The sequence below is a fragment of the Narcine bancroftii genome, chromosome 3, assembly GCF_036971445.1.
Source record: "Narcine bancroftii isolate sNarBan1 chromosome 3, sNarBan1.hap1, whole genome shotgun sequence".
In the NCBI taxonomy this organism is placed as follows: Eukaryota; Metazoa; Chordata; class Chondrichthyes; order Torpediniformes; family Narcinidae; genus Narcine; species Narcine bancroftii.
The window spans coordinates 368,865,467-368,891,795 of NC_091471.1; the positions used below are offsets into that span (position 1 = coordinate 368,865,467).

The following is a 26,329-nucleotide window of genomic DNA, read 5'->3' on the forward strand; positions in this document are numbered from 1 at the left end:
AAATAGATTGAACTTTCAAAACTTAAAATCCGCAATGCTGCCTGTCATCGTTTCTTGAAATCCTGGCTATGATGTTGTTTGGGACCCTCAGTCATTTCTCTCACTGAGTTTTCTAACTGAACCATTGAAAAAGCCAAAGTCATTGACACTGGACCATCTATGTTAAAGGCAAAGTGCTCAGTAATGGGGAATTAAAGTCAAATCACATTTCAATGTTAAATAGTCCAATCAAAACTGTGAGTAATGCACCTGTACCTTTAAATTGTTTTGACTGAAATCATTTTAAAAATTTGTGCTATTTGAAAAAAGGTTAATGACAGGTCCCAAAAATCCTGTTGGATGTTACAGTTTCCATTTTTGCACGATAAGAGGGCCACAAACGTCAATGAGATGAAGCAAGAGTCTGCTGTGAGGGCTGTGGTGACATATGCCTTCAACATTGCAATGGTTCTACCAAAGAATCCAGAGATCTTTCTCCTAAGTAACATAAAAAATAAAGAATTTGGAATTGACTTGGAGGATGCACAAAAAAGATTTGTTAAGATAGCCCTAGCTGTAGCAAAAAAATGTATTATGTCAACCTGGAAATTGGAAGATAATTTGAAAATACAACAATGGTATATAGAAATGAATAAATGTATTCCATTAGAAAAAATAACATATAGTTTAAGAAATAATATTGAAATATTCGAACAAGTATGGGAGCCTTACATTAAATACAATAGCGAAAACCTACCGGGAACAAACATTACCTAAGTTGATGGAAGGAGAAGAGAAGAAAAGAATGGACTCAGTAGAATTTCTGGTGTATTTTTGTTGAATGACAACATTGTCTAACTGAATTAATGCAACCTAGATTGTATAACTAAAATGGATGAGAGGGGGGGGGGATGGGGGGGGTGGCTTGGGAGGAGGGAGGGGGGAGGGAGAAAAAGTCACTGTAAATGTGTGGAAAAGAAAAAGTGTATATCATGGCTATTGTGATTTATGGTGTGAAAAATAAAAAATTTAAAAAAAAAAAAAATAAAAAAAAAAAAAAAAAAACCATTGCAATGGTTCTATGTCCCGGATCTGGAAAACCATTGTGGGACAAAGATACCAAGCAACAAAAGCAAGTCAAGAAAGATTGGGATATTAGAATCAATGCAAAAATATCTGCGCGAAAGATTTTAAGAGAAAGATGATGATATTTTAGGTTTCTGATTATGTGACTCTGCTCCTTGCTTATGATTTGTAGAAAATGCCGCCAGTTTGTTAAATAATTGTATCGATTATTTATTCATCCTAATTTTCATCACTCAAATTATACCCTGCATATGCCGTTGTGGGTGGCACAGTTAGCCCGATGCTATTCGAATCCAGCACTGCCTGTATGTTCTCCCTATGACCTGTCTGGGCTTTCTCTGAGTGGCCCACTTTCCAAGAACAGAAGTGGTTGGTAGGTTAATTGGGATAATGAGTTTTAATGGATAGAATCGGCTTCTACCATATTTTTGAAATAAAAAATTGAATATTTGCAAAATGATGAGTCTCACCATTGCTGCATTTGGAGGTTCCCACCTGGTTCAAAAGGGCATCCATAATACTAATTGGTGCCCAAGGAGAGCTGCCTCAATGACTATCACCCAGTAGCCCTCACATCTACTGTGATGAAATGCTTTAAGAGGTTGATCATGGCCAGAAGTAAAGATATGGACACACTACAAATTTATCTACCACCACAAATTGCTCCATAGCAGAAGCAAGCTCACTAGCTCACCATTCATCCCTGGATCACCTAGACAACAGCAACATGTACATCAGGCTACTTTTTATTGACTACTGCACAGCTCTTAACACCATCATACTCTCCGTATTGGTCAGCAAGCCTCAAAACCTTGGCCTTTACATCTTCCTCTGCAACTGTATCCTTGACTTCCCCATTGGAAGACCACTGTCAGTACGAATTGGAAACCACATCTCCTCCTCACGGACAATCAATACAGGTGCCCCTCAAGTGGCCATTGCTCTATTTGCTCCACGCTTAGGACTGTGGGCAGGCACAATTCAAATGCCATCTACAAATTTGCCGATGACACCATGGACATCGGCAGAACCACATATGGCCATGAGGAAGCGTACAGGAGGGAGATAGATCAGCTGGTCGAGTGATGACACAACAATGACCTTACACTCAACTTTAGCCAAACTAAGGAACTGATTGTGGACTTCAGGAGGGAGAAAATCAGGAGAACCTGAACCAGTCCTCATCGAGGGGTCAGCAGTGGAAAGGTTTCAGAATTTTCAACATTCAAAATTCAACATCTTGGTGTCAACATTTCTGAAGATCTATCGTGGGGCCTTCGTGTCAATGTAATTATGAAGAAGGTTCACCAGCAGACAGCGGCGAAACTTCATGTGGAGTTTGAAGGGATTGGGTATGTCACCAAAGACAGATGTACAGTGGAGAGCATTCAGACTGGTTTCATCACCGTCTGGTATGGAGGTGCCAAGAGGGAAAGACTACCGAGAGTTTTGAACACGGCCAGCACCATCATGGGTATCAGCCTTCACTTCATTAAAGATATCAACATCAGGCAGTGATTTCGAAAAGCTGCCTCACCACCAGGCCATGCCCTCCTCACACTGCTACCATCAGGGAGGAGGTACAGGAGCCCGAAGATGGGACAGAAACAGCTTCTTCCCCTCTGCCATCATATTTCTGAATGGACAATGAACCACAGGCACCACCTCACCTCCTCTTCTTTTGCACTAATTGATTTTTTTTTTAAATGTAATTTATACCAATTTTGCATCACATGAGGCTGCAGTAAAACAATGATTTTCATGACGATAAATTCAGATTCTGAACTATTCTGTGTAATTGAAGGCTGTAAGGTGATCCCCCTAAATTCTGGAGGGATGCAATTAGATGATGATACAGCTCTGTCTTCGTTTTAGTTGCACATTTTGCGATGAGTCACAATGTTTAATTATAATGGCTGAATAATTTTCATTCTTCATCTGCTTTTTCACATTTCACAGGGATTGTTCTGTTGTGTAAATGTTCTCAAATGGGCACATTAGGTTTAAATTTTACTTTGTCTTAATCAAAATGATTAAAATGAAGGTGGTGAAACTAGTAAAAAATACAATGGCATAAATGTGCTTGGTTTATGAACAAACACTGACTAGAAGCTCCTAACTGTTCTTCCTTTTTTTAAAACCTGTTAGATTATGACCTGAAAATATAATATGTGCAAAATATACAGTGCCCTCCACAATGTTTGCAACAAAAACACTTTGCCCATGTGCTCCACAGTTTGAAATTGGTAATCAAACAATTTACATGATTAAAGTGCGCAATCTAGATTTTATTCAAGGTTTTTTGAATAAATTTTGGTTTGATCATGTAGAAAGTACAGCATTTTTAATATATAATTGCTCCATTTCGGGGCACCATAATGTTTGGGACAAAACACACACAATGCTGGAGAAACTCAGCAGGTCAAACAGTGTCCTTATGTAGCAAAGGTAAAGATACACAACCGACGTTTCAGGCTTGAGCCCTTCATCAAGGTGTGGGGGAACATGAGAGATATCTGAACAAAAGAGGGTGAAGGTGGGAAATGATAGGTGGAAGGGGGGGGAAGTGAGAGGAGGAGTATAGGCTAGGTGGAGAGAGAAAGGAAATTGGAACTGGAATAACTAGTTGGGGGGTGGGGGGGGGGGAAGGCAGCTGATTCATGGAATGCAGTGAACTCTATGTTAATTCCCTGGGGTTGGAGAGTACCCAGACGAAAAATAAGGTGTTGTTCCTCAAATCTGCAGGTGGCCAGGGTGGGGTAGTGTGAAAAGCTATGGACAGACATGAGAGTTGGAGACATTGAGTTCGCAGACATTCACGAGTACTCTGGTATGTTTAGCTGCTTCACGCAGGTATAAGTGAGCTAGGTTTGCTTCTATGCTTTTGGTCACCTTTGGAGGTTGAAGTTGGCATTTTTCAACACGAAGACCTGAGTTGTGTCAATGAAAGTCAAAGAAAACACTCTAAGCCTGAAAAACAATAGAACAGTAAGAGAAATTGCCCAAACCTTAGGATTACCAAGATCAGCAGTTTTGAACATTATTAAGCAGACTGGTGAACTCTATAATTCCAAAGGGAATGGTATTCCAAAGACGATCTTCACCTCTTGATGACAGAAGAATTTTTGTCATAGTGAGGAAAAATCCTCAAATGCATGTCCGACAGATCAGAAACACTCTTCAAGAGGTAGGTGCAAACCTGTCAATGACTACTATCCACAGAAAACTTCATGAACAGAAATACAGAGGCAAACCATTAGTTAGCCATAGAAACAGAATGGCCAGATTAGAGTTTGCCAAAAGTATGCAGAAATCTGTAAGAAGGTCTTGTGGACAGATGAGATGAAAATTAACCTGTGTCAGAGTGATGGCAAGAGCAAAGTGTGGAGGCGTGAAGGAAATGGCCAAGATCCAAAGCAAATCATCTCATCAGTGAAACATGGTGGTGGGGCTGTTATGGCCTGGGCATGTTTGGTTGCCACAGGTACTGGTGCACTTATCTTCACTGATGATGTGATTGCTGCTGGCAATAGCAAAATGAATTCTGAGGTGTATTGAAACATCTGCTGGTGTTCAAGCAAATGCCTCCAAACCCATTGGATGGTGCATCATCCTGCAACAAGGCGATGATTCCAAACAATCTGCTAACACATCAGAGGAGTTTTTCCAAAGCTAAAAACTGGAAAATTCTTGAATGGCCAACTCAGTCACCCGATCTAAATCCAATTGAGTCTGCCTTTCAGATGCTGAACAGAACATTTCAGGCGACAAGCCCCCAAATCAAGCAAGAGCTGAAGATGGCTACAGTAGAGGGCTGGCAGGGCATCATGCATCGCCAGAGAAGGTACTCAGCACCTGGTGATGTCTATGAATCACAGGCTTCAAGTAGTCATTGCATGCATGGGTAATGTAACAGTGTACTCTACCAAACATGACGACTTTTATATGCGTACCATTGCTATGTCCCAAATATATGGTGCCCTAAAATGGGGGAACTATGTATCAAAAGTGCTGTAGTTTCTACATGGTCAAATCAAAATGTACACAAATAATCAAACAAAACCTGGACTGTACATTTTAATCACATGAATTGTTTAATTACAAATTTAAAACTGTGGAGCACAGAGGCAAATAAAAGTAAAAAAAAAAGACTTTGTCCCAAACATTACGGAGGGCACACTGTAAGTAATCAAGCAACTGTTCACATTTTTTTCTAAATTTCTCCGCAGCTTGAAAATCCAAATACTGAGGCTGGTCTTTGATGAAGACAATTCAAACCTTTAAAACACTGGTTCTCAACCTTTTTCTTTCCACTTACATACCACTTTAAGTATTCCCTATGCCATAGGTGCTCTGTGATTAGTAAGGGATTGCCTAAGGAGGTATGTGGGTGGAAAGAAAAAGTTTGAAAACCACTGTTTTAATCATCCCTCATTGACTTGTTATGTGCACAGTTTCAGAACTCCAAAGGAAACGGGCCAATGACAATTTTTCTCAAGTAAAATATTTCAGTAACATTTGGGTCTCAAGCAATGGTTCTCAACCTTTCCACTCACATACCACCTTAAGCAATCCCTTACTAATCACAGAGCACCGATGGCATAGGGATTACTTAAAAGGGGATGTGAATGGAAAGAAAAAGATTGAGAACCACTGGTTTAAAATTTCACTGGACTAGAATTACTGTTAATACATGGAATTTCCATTCACCCTTACCAGCATATACAGTATGCTTGAAGAAATTTAGTTTAATTAGTACAAATTGCAAATGATCAGGTTGGTAACTTTAAAACTTTAGAATACCTATGTTAGATTACTGTTCATAGATTACAGCTCTACCTTCAATATCAAAGTCCTGAACAAACTCATTCCCAAACTTCAGGATCTCAGCCTCAGCACCACCCTCTACAACTGGATCTATGACTTCCAATTTAACAGACTTCAATCAGTGAAGATGGGTAACAACATCTCTGCCACAATCCCACTCAGCACTGGTTCTCCACAAGATGTGTATGCTGTCCTCAACTATATTCCCTCTCTTCCTGTCTGCACAACTGATTACCATTCCAACTCCATCTTCAAATTTGCTCATGACATCATAGTATTGGGTAACAAATATCAGTGATGACATGGCACTGAGATAACAATCTCTCTGTGTAAATAATATGAAGAAGATGACCATCAATTTCAGGATGGGGGCAGAGTCCACACCCCTGTCCACATTAGTGGTTTTGCATTCAAAAGAGTAGCTGCAAATTCTTGGGAATAAATATCTCCAATGACCTGGAACAAGCACATTGATACAACTGTCAAGAAAGCACGCCACTTTCTCAGAAGATGAAGGAAGTTCAGCATGTCTCCCCTTCATGGATTCCATCTCCATCTCATGCTTCCTCGATAAGGCATCCAGCATACTGAAAGACCCATCACAACCCGAACACACTCTCACTGGGGAGAAGGTAGAAGAATGGGAAAGCACATATCAATGGGCTCCTGAACATATCCTTAACACTGCCAATATGCTGCCCTTGCTTGGTGTTGAACTTCCTTATCAACCCTAAACCTAATCCCTATACTCTGTAAATTGTGCTCTGTACATGACTATAAGATAACTCGTTGGTTTGTTCGCAGAAAAACCCTTCTCTGCATTTTGTGACAAATAAACAAACAGAAATGAATAGTACTGTACCACAACATCCAATCACTATATCTCAGATTAACGGTATCACAAAAGCTACATGATCCTTGGATGGAATATAGCCTTTGAAGTAAGAACACTTCATGCTCACAACATCATATTATAGGATTCCTCAAAAGTGACACTTTATAACGCAGCTGGTTTTAATATTTAAATTACAAACATAACACAGACTCAAAGGCTTAATTTTTTACATTGGCAGGGATAAAAACACAAACCACGGACATTCCATTCACTACAGAGTTTGCAGAAGGGTTTGATCCAGACACGAATGGAATTACTTATTAGGGCTTTGAGGTATGTTAAAAATCTTAATAGCAAAAGCTTATTTTGCAAATGGTCTTCAGCCTTTTTAATGTTATTCAGATTTTTTTGATTTTAGTGCATGCATACCTTCCAGCAGGAGGGAGTGGATAGTGATCAGTAGAAGGAACATTGATTTCTTTCTCCCTTGCTGTAGCCTAAAGCACCAAGGTCAATTGCAGCCTTGACTAAGATCACTACAGGAGATAGAACATGGGATTTTTTTTGAACTACATAGTTTACCACCATATCTTGCATTTAGCAACGGAGTACCATTTTATCTCATTAAGAAGTCTTGGGAATCGAACGATCCTACCAGAGATTGCACAGCACTTCAATGCCTTAACTTTGAACTAAGAGAGGAGGTAGAAAAAATATTAGCAAATGACCAATGTTCATGCTGTACAAAGATATGGCAGAAACTACATCAGTGGTTCTCAACCTTTTACTTTCCACTCACATACCCCGTTGAAGTAATCCCTATGCCATAGGTGCCATAAGGGATTGCTTAATGTATGTGGGTGGAAAGAAAAAGTTTGAAAACCACTGGTTTAAACGTCCCTAATTGACTCGTTATGTGCATGGTTTCAGAACTCCAAAGGAAATGGCTAATGACAATTTTTCTCAAGCAAAATATTTCAGTAATAATTGGGACTAGAGGAGTGGTTCTCAACCTTTCCTTCCCACTCACACCCCACCTTAAGCAATCCCTTACTAATCACAGAGCACTTATGGCATAGGGATTATGAAAGTGGGATGCGAGTGGAAAGGAAAAGGTTGAGAAGCACTGAACTACATTCGGGGCACTGTTGTTGAAATTTTGTTGCACGATGCTTCACAATAAAGTGAGATAGGTTTTCAGAACTGGGGCTGCATTTCCAATTCCAATTGACTCAAAAATAACATTGAAGAAGGAAAGTTGGGACATTGGAGTGGAAAAAAATGGGTACCAAAGGAGTCATCATCATTTATCTGCAATGGCCTTTAGGTTGCTGAGAGAAGATTGGTTAGAATTGTTTATAGAGCAACCTTAACGAACAGCCTTTTACCAGGATGTCTTGGAAAGAAGAGGACATCTCAGTATATGGGCCACAAAGATATTTTCAAATATTGTTGTAATCATCTGGCCAAGATCTGCCCCAAATTGGTGGTCCTATGTTGAGTTACATGTGTTTCCCCTCCTACTATCTCCATTATGTTCCTCACTGAATAGAAATGTGATTTACATATTTTTGTCATTCATGAACAATGTCACAGGTATGTAATGTAGGAGTAGATGTTAATATCCCTTATTGCACTCCTGAGACTTGCTGCCTAGACTCTGTGTGGTGGCCAAGTGAGTGGTACCATCTTCTGGGTTATCAAGTGGGCGTCCTCCCTCCTCAGTATTTCCCTGGTATACCCACGACACCTCTGGAGGGTTCAACCCGTTATATAGTGCTGTCATTTTGAAAGAAGTTCTTATTTAATCCACACTGCACGAAGCACCCATAACTCTCCGCCTAGCACATTTCCATCCCACCCTCTTCCTTTCCTAGCCCCCACCTGCAAATCATAAAATTAGTTATTTTCAAGGGCATGCCCAAATGCCCTTTGGAATCTAATTCTACAATGCTAATGTGTTCCATACTTTAAAAACTCTGTGTGTGAAGTGTGAAGACACTTCCCCTTTAGTTCTTTTGCCAACTTAAGTCTTTACTTGCCAAACAGTTTCTCTCCATTTACTCTGTGTAAACTCCAATTTTTGGAAATCTTTATTAGATTTTCTTACAATTTTCCCTGCTCTTGAAAGACCTGTCCAAGAATCTTCAAAATTTGTACATAACAATTAAAAATCCTCAGTCCTGGTTCCTCTCCATAACCTTGGCATTCTTCTTAGATAGTTGTAGTCAAATTTCTCCACAGTTCTTTAGCTGAGTTATAACCATTAATTTAGATAGATTTAGCATTAATTCCAAGATTCCAGACTCAACTATCAAATATTCAAGCCAGGTATTCTTTTTGATAGTTTATGAACTTTTCTTGTCAACTTCAATTATGGACACACTAAGAATGTGAGTTTTAAAATGCTGAATGGAGGAAGAGACATTCCATTCTCTTGTTTACAATTCAAAAGGCTAGGGCTGATAATGAACTCCTCATTTGGCACAAAGATAGCAAAAACTAATAACCATTTAGTAAGGGACACGACCCTGGTTAACGAATTCCAAGAAACATGTACTTATGGAAAAGTCTGTCCTTGGGTTCTGGAAAATTGGAAATGTGTGCTTATAAATTCAAAACTTGTGAGCGACAAACCAGACTCTCTTGGGGTGAGACTAACTGCTTGCTGCAGTGCTTCTTGCTGTAATGGAGTTCTCACACTTTGTAAAGTGAATTAAAGTGTTTGTTTATCAAGCAACCTCAGGTCCACTTTGACATCACCAGAGATTGCAGATTCTGGAATCTGGAGTGAAACACAAACTGCTTGAGGAACTCGAAGGATTAAAGCAGCATCAGTGGGAGAACAAGAATTGTCAATGTTTTCAGTCGGAAACTTCAATGAACAGTTCCAACCCAAAACATTGACCCTACTTTTTCTCACACTGATGCCTGCTTGATCTGATAAGTTCCTGCAGCAGGTTTTTTTTTGCTTTTAGTTTCAACCATATGTGTATTAAAAAGCTTCAGTCAGATCTGTCTACTTTTGAAATTTTATGTTTCAAAGCACCACTTAAAGTACCTTTGATGTTCCCCAAGGTTTTTCACACTTATTTGCATTAAGTTGCATCTGCCACACATCTGAAAATTTCAGTGCCATTTTACTACAATGGGATGATGTGATTAAATAGCATCTTCAGAGCTACCAATTGAATATGTAATTCTTGCCAAAAATAACTCGAGATTCCAAATGTTTCTTTTAGGTACTTCATCATGTGCCCTTTGAAAGTCCAAATGTGCACCATCTGATGCATTGTATTCAACAGCTCCCTTTATTACAACATCAAAGAACTCTGGTTTATTGGTCTCAATGTGCCTTTAACAATTTGTCCATTTTTCCAAGTAAGAATGGTCACTAGTAGTTTTTCCATCACTCTCTTTGGAATGAATAGCTTTCAATTTCTAGGTCTATCCTCTAATTTTAAACACAGACATGGCATTTACAGTCTTCAGTTCCTTTTACATCTGGTCCATATTCAAGGAAGATTAAGGTTGCTAAAGAAATAATTCTTTTTGCAACTTAAGGTGCATCTCACCAGGAAACAATGACGACTCCTTTACTACCCATTTTTTCTTCTCCATTTCCCAATTTTACTTCTTATCTGGTTCAATATTAACTGAATCATTTCCACTCGCAAAGACAGAATACTTATGCACCCTTTCAGTTATTCTTTCTGGTTCTCACTAGAACTAACAACTCTGATAGTCCTTCAGTCACTCTCTTAAATATAAATAGTTGGGCTCCTCTTAACCTTTCTCATACTTTTTCTTTGCCTTCTTCAGATAATTTTTAGATTCCCCACACATTTTGTACTCTGTACTCCTACACCAGGAATTTGTAATAAACTTCCTTTTTCTGTTTTATCGTGACCTTTACTTCCTTAGTCACTCAGAAGCTCCAGCTTCAGATGCCCCACCTGTCCTCCTTCAGGGCATATTCTTGGGTTGTATTATATTCGTACCTCAAGGCCTCGTCATAGCTCATTAATGTCACAGGAAACATTCTGGTAAAATGGAAAAATACAAAATGCTTGAAATTGAGAATAAGTCAATAAATCAAACTGTGCTTTTGAAAACTCTTCTAACTCATTTGTGACATCAGAAGTTTTCAATTGAATTACTACCTTACAACTCGTCATTCCCCATTTCTGTTAGAACAATACAATGTTTGTGTGTGGAAGTTGAGTCACACAGCTGCTTGAAGCAGATAAGTTCAAAGTGAATTGAGATAGCATTGCTAACGTTGGGCAAGATGGAAAGCATACAACTACTTTTGTCCATTAGACTAACAATACCTTCAAATCACTGAAAACAATATAGCAAATAATCACAGTTTTGCAAAGTTTCATTTAAGGATCCTTAAGAATGCAGTTCATGACTTTTTAAAGCAAATCCTTGGTCCATGATCCCACCTCTGACACTATCACTGTCCGTGGGGGTCAGTGGGAAGCAAGCTCTGCCTCAACTTAGGCGACTGTACAGTTCTGACAAAACCTTGGCACCCGCTTGTGTACCTGGACCATAAATTGTTTATCTAATGGTGATGGCATCCCAAACCACAGACAACCATTCCCCAAAACGTGGCAATCACTCAACCCCTCAACACATGACCTCTTGGGTCTGATCTACTATTATTTAATGTTATGGCTGATGTGATTTTGACCTCAACTCCACTCTCCTGTCTGTTCCTTGTAACCTTTGACTCTCCATGGTCAAGAAATGTATCTTTCTCAGCCTTGAATTTTTTTTTTTTGTAATTCAGACTCCAAAGTTCTTTGTGGTTGAGAATGTCAAACATTTAGAACCTTCTGACAAAAGAATTCCTCCCCTTCTTCATCTTAAATGGACGATCCCTTATTCTGAAACATTGTCCCTTCATGAGAGAAAACATCATTTCAGCATCCATTATGTTAAGCCTCCTCAGAATTTGTATATTTCAATTAAATTAGCTCTAGGGCAGAAGGGCGCAAAGGATTATTGTACAAAACACTATCTCGGGACATTGAAAGTTATTGTAGTTCATTGACTGTCACTCCAAAAAAAAATAACCAAACCGAATGCACTCCAGGAGTAAAAGTTAAGACCTCTTGTGGTTATTTGGGAAGCCCTACTATTGATCTAGGGATAAAATGAAAGTGTTAGACGATCAATGCAACAATAAAGAAAATGCCATGGTTAATAGCAATTTTTTGAATATAGAGAAAATGTACTGAAAAGTGCTAAATTGAAACTACATGATCAGATTAAAATTGAAGTGGAATGGGTGAAAGAATCAAGTCTTTTTAATGGTTATATATTCAACAGTCCACAGATGCCATCGGATGTTAGATGCTACACAACATGTCCAAATAACTCAGATCAATTTTCCTTCCTGAACCAATTGATGATAAGCACATGACAAGGTGAAACAATAATGAACAAGATCTGACAGAACAATGAAATACTGTAACAAGTACAGCGTTAATAAATAGTTAGAAATTCTTAGTTTCACGGTGAAGATGAGCAATCAGAAATGGAAGTTACGGGGTGAAGCAGCTCTTGTAAATCAAACTGTCATCATGGGGGGGGGGGGGGGAGGAAATCACTTTCTACTGAAACACACAGACTGTTCAGGTGTAAAACTCTTCATTAATGTCCTAACTTCTTGCAAAATGTTGCTAACAGTTTACAAATATGTACACTTTGAACAGTTATTGTCATCAAATTTAACTCATACTTGTTTAAGTGGACAGTAATAACAATTATTTTAAAGTTAACATAAGATTTATGCACATGTTTATCAATCAGTCACATTTTGAATGCTAAGACTGTTGATTTTACAGTGCTGTATTGCGAGCTTTTTGCAATGTCATTAAATTAGCAAAATTAATATCTCCAGCAAAGAAATTGTACAATTTCTTTGAATAGCAGTCTGTTTCAACATCCCATTTTTATTTCTGATTCCAAGCACTATTTGAATGTACTTCTCAAAAGCATCAACGATTTTAAACATTCTTTGTGGGTGAAAAAAGATTCAGGAACGTTTTTAGTAATGTAAGCCATAGTGTCCGTAATTTTAAAAATATTAACAATGTAAACTAAGTGTTAGTGGTACACCTCTATGGGGCACACGCCATTCAAAAAATTCTTACAATCTTACAACCATGACATTATCAAGATTTGCACATATTTCCCTATTTTACGATCTGATGTGGAAGATGGAGTCTGTCGTAAAATTTAATTTCCAATCTTAAAGCTGTTTAGATTTGTGATCCTAAAACTTACAATCTCAAATTTATGCCGATGTAGCAAAGAGTTGAAAATCACATCTACACTGATCATTACTCTTCCAAACATGAAACAATGTTGAAGCATTTTCTATTCACATTCTCCCTTTCACTTTGGACAGAATTTAACCAGATTACAAGATGGCATCGTGTTTGTAAATCTTGCCTACAGTCCAGGGAGTTGAGGGTTTGTGAATGACTATCTATTTACTTGCATTTCAGAACCTATAGTATAGGTTCAAAAGTCCCGAACTGATTTCAAGTTCTCTGCAGAGTTCAAACTGTTTTTTTGTCACCAATTATTAAATCCTTCACAATTTAAGACTGCTATTATACCATAGAGGAGTGGTTTTCAAACTTCTTCTTTCCACATACATACCACCTGAAGTAATCCCGATGCCTTAAGTGCTCTGTGATTAGTAAGAGATCTGTTCTAATCGTACCTCATGGACTCGTTATGTGGACGGTTTCAGAACTCCAAAGGAAATGGGCCAATGACCATTTTTCTCAAGCAAAATATTTCAGTAACAATTGGGTCTAGAGCAGTGGTTATCAACCTTCCCTTTCCACCCACACACCACCTTAAGCAATCCCTTACTAATCGCAGAGCACTTGTGGCACAGGGATTACTTCGGGTGGTATTGAGTGGGAAGAAAATGTTTGAAAACCGCTGCCATAGAGTATTGAAAATGATCTGATAGGTGTTTATTGGTAAAGGGAGATTTTCTCCAAAGTCAATTAAATCTTTGGATTGGTGGGTTAAATATCTATAAATGTTATAGTTAAAGGAAGAGCTATTAATTTAGCATTAGTTTGTAATTTTAGGTTTTCAGACATTAATTACATCAGCTTTCACTTAAATGGAAATGACTATTTGCATTGCCAAAGAGGCAATGTTTGCTGAGAAATTGTTTTTTTACTTTTTTTCTATATGGCAAAATGTCTTTAGATATCTTCAGATATTTGCATTTTTTTCTGCTATTAGCTGGGATTCTTTTGACGGGTAAAAGAAAAATGCATTTGGATACTATTGCAATGGCTTCCCATAGGTGTTACATTTCTCAGTTATATTTGTATAAGCTAATTTAATTTTGTGCTGAGAACGTACATTTATATTAATAGCCATTGTAAACAAAAGCACCCAAGACTGTATTTTCTTTAAAAAAAACAGATATTGAAGTTTAGTCTACAACATTCAGTGAATTTGGCAAGTGGATGGATGACTGTTCCTCATGCCTAACTGCAGCAGAAAATGATGAAGAAACATCTATTTATATCTTTGAAGTAGCAATCTTTCACAACAATATAATTCTCATTCTCTTTCACAAGTAAAAACCAAATTAATTCTAAAGACATCACTGTGGCTTCACAAACTTCAGCTCTTTTTATGACTGAGGATCAATGAAACAGATAAGGTATGGCTTTTATATTATTTCAACTGAAATACTATTTTAAAAAATCTGGAATTTCACACGATTTTGAGGGTTTTAATGTTTAATTCTTATTCAGATCACTTTTTAAACTTTTTCCATTTTTCTTTCAATAAAAGGATTTCAAATAAAATGAAAGTAAACATTTCTAAACACTGATTCTTATATGTGTAATTGTATAAATGTCAGGTTACTTGCTGGTACATTGACAAACATGCTTTGCTTGTTTAATATGTCATTTTTGGATTCTAAAGACAAATTTAATGATCATATAGCCCTGATTAATCAGAAGTGTAAAAACAATCTTTTTTCGTATACCTTTAAGTATTCATTCGAACTTGGATGATTAATACTCAAAACCCAATGTTTATCTTTTGAAAGAACTAAAAGAGCTTGACAAAAGGCAAGGCATCAGGACCCATTTCAAAGAACGAACATTGTTTTGAGAGGTGTTAGAGCAGTTTGTTAGGGGATTAAAATGAGTCTTTGAGTAGTGTGTGTGAGGCTTTCTTTGTGTTGGGGTTGACCCTGTTCAATGTAACTTCTGTGTGTTTGCTGGTGTACACACCTGTGTTGTGCGAATGTTTTGATCTGCCAGTCCTTCTCAATCATATGACTAAAGCTAAGACTCCTTTCACACCTTTGTCCTTCTCCATTGTCAGCTTTTGTTTATTTTCCTTGTCCTGTCACACATGTTCCAAAAGAACTTCTTCTCAAAAGCTCTCTGTGCCAAAATGATGGGCTAAAGTTTCTGCAAACAAGGGAGCTTCCACCTGCGGAAGCTCTACTACGATGGCAGACAAAAGGAAAATAATCCTCTTGCCAGGTGAGAGCCGAGACTCTTCTCACATACCTTTGCACGCCTTTCTATGAGTGATGGGCTTTGTCATGTCACGATAGTAGCCTTCCTTGCAGTAGTGGCAGTGGCGACCCGCTGTGTTGTGACGGCAGTTCAGACAGACTCCTCCACTCTTCCGACCAGAAAGTTTGAAGAGTTCCATGTTAAAACGGCATCGACGGGCATGCAGATTGCAGTTACAAGCTGAAAAGCAGTACATATCAATCAATGAAAATGGCATCAATCGGCTAGCAAATAATTGAACCATTACTCAGTAATCTTAGCATTGCTCCTTGTCACTTTGTGCAGAATTCCTACAAATCCACTGCATTGAACAAGAGGCACAATACCCATCACTAATAAATAAAAGCTCAGATCAGTAAAATCACACAACACTGTTGCAAAGAATATGCTTGTAAAAGTAGAGATTACCTTTATATATACTGCGTATATATTATGCCACTTGACTCCCAAAGTGTCTCCCTATCCCTGCCTAGTAAGAGTCTTTATTAGCATGAATTGTCTTTGTAAGGCTTTATCTGTAAACCTGGGGGACGGGGCTAATTATGATGGTGGCACGTCTTTTGTCTTTTAAACGGTGTATTTGTAATGAAGGTACATTAGTTAGGCCTTGGAAGTGTGTGCCTCAGTCAGCTGGAAAATTTGCTTATCCAGCATCTGTGATACCTGTAGATTCTGGGGATTTTACTGCACCAAACTTATAATTACAGCTAGTTAAGTATATTAATGATGATGCTATTTTTATTTAATTTGTATATCCACCACAATATTTGTTTTATTTCTTGCATTCGATTTTTATGTTCAATAATCTTCTTAAGTTTGTCTCACCTTAAACTGAAATGGATCAAAATGAACTAGCCAGTGTGAATTCTCAATCATAAAGGAAGCTATTCCTCGGACCATAGTTAGGATCTTACAAGTTGGATACCAACCTCGATGGCTAACACAGGTGAGATTGTTACTTGTCCATGACCAAGTTCTCAAATGAGCATATTAGTTTATTTGTTAATTAACCAGGATTTTTAAAAAATGACACATTGAGTGTCACAGATTATAAATCAAATCTCTGACCATTTCAAATGCAAAGGCCTAGAAAATGAATTGCATAGCACATGTAATTCAAAAACCTTGTGTGTGAATTGAAGTATAAAATAGTTTTCCTAGGAGGTTCATATCATCTCCATTAGGAAGGTCACCTATTTCCACCATGCACCGCAAACCATCCCTGAACTTGTCTCAACTTATCTGCTACAGACATTCATCTATGCCTTACTTACCTTCAGATAGTTAATAATCTAATACTCCAATGCTCTTTAACAATAGAATGGTCTTCCTATCCAGTGTAACCTTGGCTTCAAACTCGTCCAAAACTTGGTGATTCAAATCTTTATTCATGCCAAATTACATTTACCCATCACGCAATGTCTAAGGACTTGCATTATCACCCAGTTCATCCTTTCTTCTATAGTTGTATAACCTTTCCCATCCGCACCTCTGATTTCTATTGGGTCATTAATTCAGCTGTCACGATACAAAACTTTGAAATTCCTTCCTGTTCTCTCCACCTCTTCAGCATCGGTTTCCTCTGAAGTATTATGGTTTCTCTCACATAGTTACATTGTCTGGATCAACAGGTTAATTGACCACCATAATTTGCCAGTAGGTGATTGGTAGGAAGGGACTGTGAAGAGAATGAAATGATTTTAGGGTCAATGTTCTGCATAACTTTACTTTGTATATAAAGTATCAATGAAACAACTGGATTGTGCACATATGATTATGGTAGAAACCTTGCCTATTATATAAGCAAACTTTTTAAAAAGAAAAATAAATTCAGTGAATATGGGTATTTGACGGATATGATGGGGAGAAAAGCCCATTTCCAAACTGTATGAGTCTAGGACTCAAAAAGCACTTTAGAAATGCAAAACTTTGCCTGCTCCAGAATTGGACTTGCAGCAATATTCTGGAAGGTGAGACAAATAGTTAATAGGATATGACACAGCCATTAAGGATCTGAGAAATGGAATGGGATATTTCTAGTTAAATGTAGACATGCAGCACAGTAACAGGCCCTTTTGGCCCACGAGCCCGTGCCACCCAATTACACTCAATTGATTTACAACCCCTGGTATCTTTGGAATGGTGGGAGGAAACCAGATCCCCTGTGGAAAACCCACGCAGACACAGGGAGAATGTACAAACATCAGGAAAGAGGTATAGGTGCCACCAGGCCCAGAAACAGTTGCTACCCCTGGTAATTTTTCCTTGCCTGCAGAAAAAAAAATCTTAGGGTTGTGTAAGGTGACATGTATGTACCCTGATAATAGATCTGAAATATGAAGCTCCTGACAGACACAGGATTCGAACCCAGGTCCATATCGCTGGCACTGTAACAGCGTTGTGCTAACTGCTACACTAACGATGCCACCCTTTTACATGAGAAAACTTGTAGACTTATTTGTTTTCTCTGTTGTGGACTGCGGGCTCTTAAAATTTGTATTTTTTTAACTTTTCAGAACATCTGGATGAAAGTCTATTGCAGGGTACTTCAACGATAGAAAATGAACAAAAAGGAAATTCAGCTGGTTTTAAGATTTCAATGCCATGCCTTTGTTTTATAAGGATGTTGATTGCTTGGAAAAATGTAAGATTATGGGAAATTAACAGATCTAAAAGTTTTTCAGTGCTTATGAGCAAAACTAAATGATGAAAACTGCACCAACGAATGATAAATGTGGCTACTTGTAAGGTTGATGGAGCATGAGGGATGTGCAACAGTAGTGATTATTGTGTGACTGTATAGTCGATTTCCGATCAGCTGCTTAAGGATGAGTGGTTTGAAGGTTGCTACCTCACTGACTACAGAGAGTTGTAGCAATGATCTGTCGGGGCTTTGCCAAGTAGGATTTGAGAGGCTCTTTGGAATATCGGGTAAGCTTGTGAATTTATGAGTCTGTTTGGTTCTTCGCCCACAAGGCTGCTGACAGGAAAAAGGAAATTATAAAAAATATCTGACAATTTGCAAGTTGACAGGTTGGCCTTCAGCAGTAACAATCATCCTACTAGGCCTCTGTGCCCAGTATTTTTAAAATTAGGTAACGGGCCTTTTTCGCCCACAAGCCCATGCCACCCAATTATATCCAATTAACCTACAACCCTGGTACATTTTTGAACAGTGGGGAGGAAACCGGAGCATCTGGAGAAAATCCTTGCAGACAAGGGGAGAACATACAAGCTCATTCCAGCACCAGATTCAAACCCCAGTCACTGAGTCTGTAATAGCGTTGCACTAACTGCTACGTTAACTGTGCCAACCTTACACTGTCACCCCAGAGTATTCCAGAAGGATCTCACCTTAAAGCTATATCTTTCAAAGTGCAGTTTAAATTCTATTCTGACAGAGCAGTAGCTACAAGCACCAACCGCATAAGCACATCACATCAGCAGGCAGACACATTTTCAATTTTGTTACCAAAACCCTTCTAAACAACTTAAAAATCAATTTGCTTAGATCAGAAAATGCTTCGGGTTGGAAGATCTCAGTTGTAATCAGCCACGTGCCCAAGAAAATAAAAAGGAGAGATCAAAGTAAATTAGAAAGTAAAATACTTCAGTTCAATTTACAAGATCCAATTTTTGTTTTTCTGCTTTGAAATTTTAAAATTATATTTTGTTTGCAATTTGTCTGATAGGTCATTCTCCAATCTAAACTGATTTTATTTAGTAATTGATAAAAAACACTCCAGGTGTTTGGAAGTTATCTGATTATTTTTCCCAATTTTCTCCTGGTTCATTTCCTGCTGGAGTCTGCAGGCCAAGCACTGGATCCTCTAATCATCTTGGAGAAGTTGTACCTAACTGTACCACAGTTATGTGTGATTTGTAAAACCATCACTGAATAGCTTCTTCAATATAAACTGAGTATTTACTGCACGCCAGCCATTGGCACAGAGGCATAAGTAATCATTCTCTGTCATAGAACTTACACATCTTATCACTACAGATGTGTGGTGGAAAGTGTGATGACCAGCTGCATCACGGTCTGGTATGGAGATACCAATATCCCTGAGCAGAAAGCCCTGAAAAAGGTAGTGGACACAGCCCAGGACGTCCCAATATCAAAAACATCGATAGGGAACGCTGCCGTCAGAGAGCAGCAGCAAACATTAAGGATCCATACCACCCAGCACACACTCTGTTCTCACTGCTGCCATCAGGAAAGAGGTATTGGGCCACAAGATCTCGCACTACCAGGTTCAGGAACAGCTGCTGTCCCTCCACCATCAGTCCCCTCAACAACAAACTCAATCAGGGACTCATTTAAGGACTCTTTACTTTTGCACTTTATTGTCTGTTTTTGCTCTCTGTATTGCACAATTTGTTTATATTTTTTTATTTGTTTAAATGTGTACATTGTGGGGTTTTTTTGCACTACCAATACAGGTATGTGGTAATTCTGCCTCGTCCACAGGAAAAAGTAATCTCAGGGTTGTATCTTAATTTAAAAATGAAATGCTGAAGCATTTACACAAAATAGTTAAGGGAGAAAAATCAATCATAAATCACAAGTGCCAAACGTGCGTGAATATTTGTGATCAGTCATACTCACCTCTGAGCATTTGATTCCATAATGGAAATGATGTATCGAGGTGAGTACACGGAACGACAGTACACTTGGTGCTGGCAACCAGAGAAGAAGACCTTACCCATCCTCCCCAGCCATTTCCCTGATCATGTCACTTATAGTTCCATCAAATTACATATTGAAACTGACATTAATTTCCTCAAAAAAAGTTGAATTCTGCTTGGAAATTCGTCCCTGGTTAGTATGTGCTGCACTGTACGTGTGCTCCACCTCTAAATACATTCTGTTAATTTCAATCAAATTCATTTAATTTGGGAGGGAGAGTACATTTTTTTTTAAAATTTTTTTCAGACCACTCCTCAGTCATCACCTATTTCCTTTCCCTGTTTCTCTTTATGCCCCCCAACTCAGTACATAGAAAAAAAATTCAACATACCATAGTGCGCGTCGAAAGAACCAAAGACTTGTTGATCCAAACCAAGGTTTTGATTAACTAAAAGACTGGAGCATGTATTCCTCTATTCCCTGCATATTCGTGTATCTATCTAGAAGCCTCCTAAACGCTGCTATTGTATCTGCTCAACTGTTACTGCTGGCCGCCTGTACCAGGCACCTGTTTTAAAAAAACAAGTCTCCACCACCACTGCTCCCCTCCATCACCTACTGACCCCGAATTTCACTTTGCACTTGCTCCTGTGAAAATTATGCCAAATTTTGGGGCTCAAACCATATTAAATCTTCCTGATGTCCAAGATCAGTTTTGTCTTCACATTTCCCAATAAGATGCTGTTCCTTTTAAACTTGCTCATTGCTACTTACACTAAATGTAATCCAAGAAATACATTCAGCAACAAATCAACTTATCAGATATAAAATAAAATTTGTAAAAATTATTTGGAGCAAAGGAAGAAAAAACAATCCCACAACACAAGCAGCAAGACTAATAGGTTGCCCGACGTGTAGCTCTGTGCCTTGCTTCATTACTGCCTGAGTAAGTGCCTTATGCTACATCACAATACTCCTCTGATGCCCCAGTACTGCTTTACTGTCATCTCACAGCTAAGTTTCCCCAGGGTAAAAAAGATTTTTTCCAATATGGAATTAATCTTACAAACTTTAAAAGCTGTCGTATGTACGCACACAATGGATGGTGATCAGAAACAGAACACAATCCCACCCCACACCACCCACCCCCACGCAATATTTGGCCACAAAATTCACTTATAATAGTACATTTCAGCTGGGAAGGAGCAGCTAACTCTGAGGTCAGACATTGGCTCTTCCTGAATTCAAAGGTTCAGCCACCTATTGAATAAAGAAGGAATAAAACTCCATCTTTCAAGATTGTTCCACTCCAAGACAATATTCCATAAATTTCACAATTTGTACTGATTTACTCAGGCAATTCTAAATCGATCAAAACTGTTTGTGGCAGATTAGCAAAAATCCTACATTTTCACATTATTCTCCAAGGTCATAGACTGCATCCAAATGTAAATTTGCTTCCGTGGTATTTGGTTAAGTGCTGAGGTTGAACCTTTATACCTAAAAAGTCCCACATGAACCACAAGATATTTGATGCCATCTTTTATGCGCACATGATCTAATTGTTAATTCCAAGGCTGTTATAAGCCACAATGATTAAATTCAAATCCACCTAATGCAGCTTTTATGCCCCAGAGCTGCTAGCCCAAGCATTATTCTAATGTGAATGTGTGTGACCATCTCTGGAGATACAAGGATCTGCCTGATGGTATTCATTTACGTCAGTCTCTGGAGACAGCAGGGGCAAAGCAGCAGTACGATTGTCAGCTTTCTCTCAGGAGTTCCAACTTCCAGCCATACTATTTGTGTGGGTTATGGACCTAATTTGGTAGAAAATTACATTTGGAATCTCAAAATAGTGGCATAAACCTCATCAAGTCAGGATGCATATTACTCAAGGTGAAAGACATTACAGAACTTATTTGTTTTGACGCAATATTATAGCATAGATGAATTAAATATCTTTAGTTGTTTAAATTCTTCCATGCAACACTGCAACTGCAGTAGACAGTAATTTGATACCTTCCAGTACTTTGCGGTAATGTTAGATGCAATTGAATTTAAGTTGGATCAATAATTGTGAGCAGAATTTGATCAGGCAAGAAAATGGGTTATTTGGAAAGTGTAATGCTGACTAAACCATAGATGCTCGGAAAGAAAAGGGAGGTGAGAACCATATACATTTCCACCTAAATCAGTCCATTCAGATTAATAATCGAGATAAATCCTAGTGGGAACCACACTCAATTCGAAAAGGTGCTTGTAAGAGTAAATAATTCTGTGGCTGTTGACATTGAGGAAGTATGACAGGCGCTTGCACTGAGTGGTGTATGTACAAGATTAAACCATTGACAGACAACATGGAGAAGAAGCTATGCTGGAGAGAGCCAAGATAAAGATCTAACCTCAAGGCCAAACTCATTCTGACAGTACAAACACTTCATCTGCTCCATTTGATAGAAACAACCAGCATAATTTGCCAGTCATTTCCTCAAGTAACTTTGACCCTCATGCAATGCTGCAAGGCGAGCTGAAACTGAATCTCTTGCCATAACCTGTCAAGTGCTGTTTGTTAGGCATATCAAACAGTGTAACTGATTGCTGCTGGTCATTGCAAACTGCCAGATCCTTCCAATACATTTCCACAACAATTCACACCCATACTGAGGCAAACAGCACTTGCCAGTGCTCCCAATTAACTGGACAAATTACTCCCAGGTGGGAACCAAGGATTGATTGAAGGCAATGAAATGTTGCTGGAGGGGACATTGTTAGCTACAGTTCCATCATATCATCATTATGCATGCAGGCTTTTTATGTGAAGGTGCTGTCAACTCCATTTTAATTTATGACTTTAAAGTCTGATGTTTCTTTAAAATATGTCTGAAAATTCTCCTCACAGGTGTCATGTATTCTAGACTGTATTGAATTGTGTCAGGCATTGCCAAGTGATGATGCCTCATGTCATCTTATTCAGGCATACATTATTCCGACAGATTGTTTAGTAACTCAGGGAGGGAATTGGATTTTTTAGTTTGACATGTGGTTTGCTGCAAAACAAATTATGTTTTGTGGCTCATCAAATCTTTTTTTCAGGCTTTTAAAATAAACATATTTTCGACAGCAGTTTCAAGTGAAAGTGCAAATTCTATTAATATTCACTGAAGCAAGTTCTGTTTCTAGATATTGCATCTATTCTGCAATTGATTTGATTTTAATCACACAGTCACTGAATAATATTTATTTCTCAGATTGTAACGCTAATATTTCTGAATAGATTCAAAGAAATAAATCGCATATCATGAAATATAATCGAGAAATAAAAGAATGGAAATGAAATTTCGTCCTACTGATACAAATGCTTAAACACCCCAGGACTGCGTTTTGGAACCAAATGAGATCAGTTGGTTTTCAAGCACAAGTCTCTTGAAAATCATTTTAGCCTGGAGACGACTGTCATAGCAAATTGGATTGGGGGCTTCCTGGCATGTTTCATACATCATGTTTGATGTCCATCTTCAGGCTCATAAGTAGTGACATTTCTAGATGAATAATATCCATTTTCATTCATAAATCTACAATCTACTACCTTTACTGAACAATTAAGGTACCACTAGAAGTTCAGCACACAACTTTTGCAATCAGAAGTTCCGACTGGGCAACTTCAAAGCTTACCACTGCATGCTCAATCCACTGTTTGTGTTAAAGTTAGCAAGGCCTGGTTTCTCCAATATTGTCGCTGGCATATGGGGTGGTGGTTACCGCATCGCCTTCACAGCACCAGCGATTGTGACTTGGGCTTGAATTCCACGGACTCTGTAAGGAGTTTTTACGTTCTCCCTATGTTTTCCCCATGAGCTCTGGTTTCCTTCCACTAGTCAAAACACACAGGGTGTAGGTTAATGGGGTGTAATTTAGGTGGTATGGACTCTTGGGCCAAAATGGCCTGTTTCCGTACTGTATATCTAAATTTAAACATCAGTGACACTCCCTGTAAATGTAAATCTTTCCACCGAAGGCATAGTGGACCAATGACAATGCCAGTTCTTGCCACATTCTATTTGTACAATGGGGGAAATGATTTATTCTAATATATCAACAGCATTAATGAGTTAATAATTATTTACAAGACCATAAACGGAAATTATAGAAATCTAAACTCAAATGCTGGTTCTGAACTTTAGCTTTCTTTTTCACAATTTTACATGCAAATTTTTATTTCCTCATGCACCTTCACAGGGTTCTCTGTATGGCCACATCTGACTACTGGAAAACTGCATCTTTTCCTTTCAGGGATGAACAGATGTTGTTATCCACATAAGCCCTTTGCGAATCCTGGAAGAGCTGGTTTCAAAGCTAATTAAAGGAACAATCAGAAATAGTTGGCTTATGTGGTCATACTGGGAGAAGACATGTTACTTTAGGAAGAGTGGATATCAGCAAATAAATTGACACCTCACACTAGATCTTCTGCTCAGTGCCCTGGCAGTTTGTAACAATTTACTAGAGCTCAGGTCACTCCCACCATTTCTTCTGCCTTCGGACTCCAAGATGAGCTGGCTCACAAAATCCAAATTACAAGAACCAGAAATAAAAAAGAAACTGCTGGAAGCCCTTAGCAGGTCAGGCTTCTTTGGTGCAGAGAGAAACAGAATGACTATCTCAGGTGCGAGCTTCGCTCTTCTTCCAGATGTCAGGTCACTCGTATGAGTGCTACTGGTACCATGTAACCCAGTACTCCCTGTCACATGGTGGGATGGTTGGTGACTAAATCGGTTCCCCTACCAGTCTTGCCAGGTGTGGAGGGTGGCTAGACACCCTGCAGGATGAAAAACAAGACCTTTCAAAGGGTGGACAAACCCTCTCGTAGGGTCATCGGTCATCTCGCAAACACGTGCTGTGAAACAAGGAAAAAGCATCCCTTGCTTCAAAGCTTGGTCTGGCCATTCAAGGAAACAAAATTTTCGCCCCAGCCATCTTGGACTTCACCAGGCTGCTGGATCTGGGAGGGGGATGTCAAGAGGGTAGGTCTGGATCAGTGCTACCCCCTACTCACCTAAAATCCATTCATGCACAAGCTGTTCCTTTCTGAGGAGTGGGGTATAAACCTCACAAACTGACTGAAAATAAATCTTCCTATGGGATGGATCACCAGAAGACTTCTTCCAAATTGATCTGGACTCTGCTCAAAGTAAAGAGCGTAAGTGAAAAGGTGGCAGATCTCTCCTCCTATAGAAGAGAGACCATCATTCTGTTCCTGCAGGGGAGCACTAGGGTGAAGTGTAGCATCTCCATGCTCATGGAAAATGTCCACATGCTGCAGGCCATTTTGCTCCTTGAAGATAACAAGCTGCCGCTCAATGAGAACATCTAACTGCACCCTGTTAAGTTGCTGCTCTTAAAGAGCCCCAAATTAGCTCAGATTCAGCTGGTGATCTGAATCATGGCGAGAATGCATTAGGAGAGCAGGGCTTTGTGCACTTCCATCTGTGCCTTCTCAGCAGCCATCACCTGCATCAGCTTTGTGGCTACGTTTGCAGATGATACAGAGATAGATGGAGGGGATGAGGAAAGAGGCAGGCTGCAGAGAGGCACATAGACTAGGAGAATGAGCAGAGAGGTGGCAAATTAAATACAATGCTGGAAAGCGTACAGTCATGACTTTGGTAGAAGGAATAAAAGGGCAGATTGTTATAGGTATGGGCAGAAAATTCAAAATTCAGAGGAGTCCTTGCGCAGATTACCCTTACAGTTAACTTTCAGGTTGAGTCGGTGGTAAAGAAGGTGAATGCAGTGTTGGTATTCATATCCAGAAGAATAGGATACAAGAGCAGAGATGTGATGTTAAGGCTTTATAAGGCACTGGTGAGGCTTCACTTGAAGTACGGGGTACAGTTTTAGGCTCTGTTTAAGGAAGGATGTGCTGGCATTGGAAAGGGTTCAGAGAAGATTCACAAGAATGATTCCAGGAATGAAGGGATTAGCATACGAGGAACATTTGATGGCTCTTGGACTGAGTTCAGAAGAATGAGGGGGACCGCATACAAGAATTTTGAATGTTGAAAGGCCTGGACAGAGCAGATGTAGCAAAATTGTTTACCATGATAGAGGGGTCAAGGACAAGAGGGCACAATTTCAGGATTGGAGCACCCATTAAAACCAGAGATGCGGAGGAATTTATTTAGCCAGAGTGTGGTGAACCTCTGGAATTTGCTGCCACGGGCAGCTGTGGTTGGGTGTATTTAAGGCAGAGATTTATAGGTAACTGAAAGGTTATGGGAAGAAGGCGGGGGAGTGGGGCTAAGTAAAATAGTAGATCAACTCATGATGGAATGGCAGAGAAGACTTGATGGGCTGAATGCTATACTTCTGTGG

General features: G+C 39.0%; 1 protein-coding gene and 1 long non-coding RNA gene across 7 annotated transcripts in view; one reads left to right on the forward strand and one right to left on the reverse strand.

Moving 5' to 3' along the window:
- Positions 1-26,329, reverse strand: part of ntn1a (netrin 1a) — a 176,487-nt gene that overhangs the window by 70,702 nt on the left and 79,456 nt on the right. For all 3 annotated transcript variants that reach the window (XM_069930266.1, XM_069930264.1, XM_069930265.1), the window contains one exon: positions 15,316-15,504. In XM_069930266.1, coding sequence (XP_069786367.1) covers positions 15,316-15,504 — 189 coding nt within the window. The remainder of the gene's footprint in view (positions 1-15,315; positions 15,505-26,329) is intronic.
- Positions 6,232-24,282, forward strand: LOC138759588 (uncharacterized). 4 transcript variants are annotated; one of them, XR_011354976.1, is made up of 6 exons: positions 6,232-6,524; positions 6,966-7,060; positions 14,204-14,447; positions 16,140-16,270; positions 17,841-17,968; positions 24,194-24,282. It is a non-coding gene; the product is annotated as an uncharacterized lncRNA (long non-coding RNA). The 4 variants fall into 4 exon arrangements; XR_011354974.1 differs by lacking the exon at positions 24,194-24,282 and adding an exon at positions 12,071-12,168 and having other exon boundaries at positions 17,841-18,042; XR_011354973.1 differs by lacking the exon at positions 24,194-24,282 and having other exon boundaries at positions 17,841-18,042.